Source organism: Myotis brandtii, unplaced genomic scaffold, assembly GCF_000412655.1.
Source record: "Myotis brandtii unplaced genomic scaffold, ASM41265v1 scaffold1020, whole genome shotgun sequence".
Classification (NCBI taxonomy): Eukaryota; Metazoa; Chordata; class Mammalia; order Chiroptera; family Vespertilionidae; genus Myotis; species Myotis brandtii.
In genome coordinates, this window is record NW_005353406.1 from 567,814 (window position 1) to 572,814 (window position 5,001).

The 5,001-nt window shown below is 64.8% G+C and overlaps 1 protein-coding gene across 1 annotated transcript in view; it reads left to right on the forward strand.

The window, feature by feature from the left end:
• The window catches only part of LOC102247969 (chromosome unknown open reading frame, human C14orf2), a 1,575-nt gene extending 697 nt beyond the window's left edge, over positions 1-878 (forward strand). The window contains exons 2-3 of the mRNA XM_005853262.2: positions 213-236; positions 732-878. Of these exons, the coding sequence (XP_005853324.1) occupies positions 213-236; positions 732-766 (59 nt within the window). The 3' untranslated portion in view covers positions 767-878. The remainder of the gene's footprint in view (positions 1-212; positions 237-731) is intronic.
• Positions 879-5,001: the final 4,123 nt, after the last annotated feature.

Consider the following 5,001-nt stretch of genomic DNA (forward strand, 5'->3'; position numbering starts at 1 on the left):
GGCTGTGAGGCGGGGCTCCCTTGGCTGTGAGACGGGGGCTCCCCTCGGCTGTGAGGCGGGAGCTCCCTCGACTGTGAGGGGGGGTGCCGATTCTGAGAGCTCCCTGTCGGCTCTGCCCAGGCCATGACCTTCCCCGCCACGTGCTGGTCCCACACTGAACTGGCCCCGGGCTTTTGTAAAGCACTGATCGCTTTTTCTTTCTTTTCTTTCAGATAAAAGAGCTAAAGCTCTGAAAGGTAAGGTGTTTGCTTTTTCAGTGGGTGGGAATGAGAGCCCCACCGGACTGGGGAGGGAGTCAGGGCCTGAAGGGAACGGAGAGGGTGCGATGGGGGCTTGCGAAGGTGAAGCCTGCTTCTCGGGGTCTGCTGTTAGAGGTGGTGCTCACCCGTGTGCAGCAGGAGGGAGCGTGGACAGGCAGGGAGCTGGCGCCCCCATGGGGAAGCCCCCGTTGCTGGGAGCACCCCGCCCGGTCGGTGTGTGAGGGGAGCCCCATGATTTAGGCCCTGGTGCTGGGCAGGTCTTCACGTTGCTTCCCGAGTGACAGTGAAACGCTGTCATCTGAGCCCTGCACGCCCCGGGCTGCCTGCGAGTGAGCTGCGTGCACGCATGGGCGGCCCGTGTAGAAACAGCCTCTTCATACGATGGGACATGCTTACACTTTCCGGCTTGTTGAGGCTGACACGGTAAACTGCACTCGGCTTGCTAACTATCTGTTGTGCTTCTTTCCAAAGGTTCGAGTCCCGCGCCTGCTCATGGTCATCACTAGCAGCCGAGCCGAGGGCGCAGCGGGGGAGCGTTGGCTGTTAGATGGGGACGAAGGACAGTATCTAGAAGTGCCGTGCCCTTGCTGGCATGAATAAACATACCTGTAGACACCACGCCTGCTCGCTCTCCCTCCCTCCGCCTGCCGACCCCGCACGGATCTCTAACAGCAGGAGCAGCCGGGCGCTCCCTGAGCCGGTCGGCCTAGGGATCCCCAGGAACTGGTGCCAACATCTCGGTTCTCGTAGGGGTTGGGGGTCAGGCCTAGGCACTCTCCCATCTGGTGCTCAGTGCCCGTAAGCTTGCCCACGGGGCTCTCCTGCGTCCGGGGAGGTGGGGGTGACAATGTGCACGTTCTGACTTGGAGCCGTTGGGAGGCTGGGAGGGTGGGATGGAGAAGCATCGCATTCCAGCTAAAATGCTTTAGAAAGAAGGTCCATTAGCTGGCATGGCGGGCGGAGTTAGAAGCTCAGGGGATGTCATCAGAAGGCAGTCATGACATTAAGAACCATCGATCCTTCAGTGAGGCTAATGCCACACGAATCCTGCGTGACCTTTTCTCCACCTAAAGCAGTGACCACCCCCTTAGAGCTGCTCTCTTTAACCTTCTAAAGCGGTGAGCTTGGAGGCGCAGGGAGCCCAGTGTGAAACCTGGTTCCTGGCAGGTTAGGGGTCACGCCGTGGCCTTGTCCCTGGCTGTTTTCTTCCCTGCTCTTCCTCTTCGTCTCCAGCTTGCGGCCGGGTCTGGCCTGGGCAGAGCCCCACCAGTGGCTGCCGCGTCCTGAGGGGCCTGTGCCTCCGTGTCTGTTGGGTGGTAGGTCAGATCGGCCTCCGCCTCTCCCTGCCTCAGGCTCCAGCAGGAGTTGGCGTGAAGGCATCGGACGTGCGGGGGGGGGGGGGGGGGGGGGGCTCCCCTCAGCCCGGCCTGTACCCCCCACAGGAATCGCATTTTCTCCCGTAAGAGTTCGGTCTCCAGGGGATGAGTTGGCGCTTGGTTCAGAAAGACTATCTTAGAATTACTCACCTGGGCGCTGTGCTCAACCAGCTGGTGTCGGTCACCGGGGGGCTGGCAGGACTGCTGGCCTGGCAGGGCCGAGCCTCCTGTCTGTCTGACACGTTCCCGGGCAAGCTGATGCGCAGGGACCACTAGGAAAACGGAAAACTGCTGATCCTACAGAGAGCGGCACCCTCAGCGCTTACGGCCACGGCACCCACAGCGCTACGGCCACGGCACCGCTCGCCAGGGTTCTGAGCCAACGAGGTGGGGCTCCAGGCCCACGTACAGAGGAGGAAGCTGAGGCTGAGAGGCCGTGCGTGCGAAAGGTCACCAGCCAGTGCAGGGCCTGGGACCTGGACTCCAGAGCCTGAACTCGCCCAGAAAGGGACAAGGTGAGGCCCAAGGGAAGTGGCCCTGGAGGGGACAGGGCTGGTGCCCGCCCGGCGCCTGTTCCCTCGTCACCTGTGGTTCCTTCGTGATCGTCCGGGCAGATGAAATTGTCTTTAATATTAAAGATGCTGGTCACCCACCATGGACTGGCACCTGTGCCACACCTCGTGCAGAGCGGTGGGGATCTTTGGGGTTCGGGTGAGGGGATGAGCCGAGATCGAGGGTGCCCTCTGAAGGTGGGCCAGTCTGCTGGCTGCCGCATGGCAGCTTGTAGCAGGGCAGCTGGAGGCGTGGAAGGTAGACGGGCTTGCCCGCCAGCCCCAGAAGTCCCGGGGAAGTGAGCCGCCTTCCCGCTCATGGGCAGCTTCCTGTGCACGGACCCCACTAGCCCAGCTCCTCAGGGCTTGGGAACAAGCCAGTTGTGGCCTGGGGTGGCCTGTAGGTGGAGCCGGCGAGCAGCAGGAGCTAACTGGCACAGCTGCCTGTGGATGACAGCCCCACGTGGGGAATGCTGGGTGCTGGCGCTGGGCAGAGGGGCCTGTCCGAGGAGCCCTGGGGGCGCTGCAGCCACAGCCACAGCGGGTCCCGGCCCGCAGGAGGGAGCAGCCGCCGCTGGGAGCCCACGCAGGCCTTTCCTGAAACCCGCACACACCTCCGTCCCGGCCATGTGCTCTGCAGAGACCCGGAGGTGGAGGAAAGAGACCGCGGCCGGGCATCTGAGGGGCATCTGACGGTGTAACTACTCTCCGCTTTAACTCACTGTCCCAGGGTCCCGGTGCCCCACCGGAGACTCTGGAAGGAAGGGGACGCTGGGCCCCCTGGAGCCCAGAACTGGGTCTGAGATGTGGGCTCTGCGTCCCTCCGGGCCTCAGGCCTCGCCTGCCAGCACTTCTCCCTGCCCCTGCCCCTCTGCCCTGCCCCTGCCCTGCTCTCTCCTCCCTCTGCCATGACCTTTGGCCTCACTACCCTCCTCCCAGGGCACCTGCCGCCTCTGTCCTGGTGGGAATACCTGAGGGGACATCAATAGCCGTAGGTCAGGGCCGGCCTGGGATGAGCTGCCTGGGCCAGGTGCCCACCCTCCACCAGCCGCGTGACCCGACCCGTGGGGACTGGGAGCCGCTCTCCTTCCCGCCGGCTCTGATCCTATCCGGCCGCCCTGACACCCCATCCGGTTTCCACTTCCACTGGTACAGCCCCAAGTGGGTGAAGTGTTATTTAACCTTTAATGGTGGTCGCACTGTGGCATGTCCACTGGGGAGTCTGGCCTGAAACCCCAGGTCTGGGTGGCAGTGGGTGTGCTGTGAGCTGGGCCCGGGGGCCTGGGGGCTGGCCGGTCCTGGATTGTCGGGGGCCTCCCTGCACAGCAGCCCCAGAACTCTGCGTCTCCAGGGGAAACTGATCAGACAGGCTTCTCACCTCCGAGGGAGCCCACAGCGGGGGTTCACCCCCGAACTCCACTGGCTCCTGGGGGCTGGGTGTGCCCCCAGGTCGCTCGGGCTCTAGGGGTGAACTCGGGGCCCAGTGACAGCAGCACCCCCTTCTCCTCCACCGACGGGGGGGGGGGGCTGATAAACACCTGGAGGCTGGAGGTGGGGCGCCTCTACTCCAGGAAATGAGCTCAGGAGAGCTGGTGGCCTGGATCCGGTCGCCTGTCAGAGTCACTTACACCCACATTACACTGGCGTCCGGAGTAAGTGGCCAGGGGAAGTGTTTGTCCTCGCGGGCGAACAAAGCAGCCTTTGTCGCCGGCTGCCCGCGCCAGGCCCTGCGATAGGACTGGAGGCTGGAGGTGGGGCGCCTCTACTCCAGGAAATGAGCTCAGGAGAGCTGGTGGCCTGGATCCGGTCGCCTGTCAGAGTCACTTACACCCACATTACACTGGCGTCCGGAGTAAGTGGCCAGGGGAAGTGTTTGTCCTCGCGGGCGAACAAAGCAGCCTTTGTCGCCGGCTGCCCGCGCCAGGCCCTGCGATAGGACCGGCTGGTGCCGTCCCGGCGCCCGCAGCTGCGGCGGACGGTGAACCCTTCTCGCGTGGGTTGGCTTTGCAGGGTTTCTGCTCCCCCTGGGGCCCCCTCCAGGCAGCTTCCTCTCAGCCCCCCCAGGTCAGCGAACTCCGTCTCCTCGTCTGAGTGAAGGTGGCCTGCACCCCTCAGAGCAGCCTGTGGGGGTCCCTGGGCCCCACCTTCCTGGGGTCTCACCCTGCCTCCCAGGTCCTCGGAGCGCTCCCCGAGGCACCCCCAAGACTCACACACCCTTCCCCTGGGCCCCGGCTGGGTGACTCGGTTAAGTTCCTGGTGTAGGAGCCGGGCACTCACACACACAACTTCTGTGGGTTGGTTCACAACCATCTAGGAAGGAGGGACCGGGCGACGGCCAAATGCAAGATCTGGGCTGAGCTGTCCCGGGCGCGGGGCAGGGAGGCCGGGTGACCCACCTCTCTGGAGAGTGTCCCGCGTGGAACACCAGCCGTGCGGACACAGTGCGGGCTTAACGCTCCCGACAGGCTGCGCCAGGCCCCGTACTCCCCGGGCTGGATGGCGGCTCAGGCAGCGGGGCCCTCTGCACCCCGCAGCCACAGCCAGCACCTCGGGAGCCACATGGGAGGGGTCCCCAGTGCGGGCTGCGGAGCCCAGAGGACCAGAGGGAGCCCCCAGGCCCCCCTCCTGCCCAGCAGGAGGCCTGCGAGGAGGCCCAGGCCCAGGGCAGGACGTGTTTCCCGGGACCTTTGGTGTCGGAGGGGGAACAGCCCGCTGGCATCGGGGCCCTTTAGCCGGTGACCTCCAAGGAGACGGCGCAGTGGCAGGCGGGCGTGGCCCTGGGAAACCAGGCCAAGGAGGCGGGGGGGGCACGGG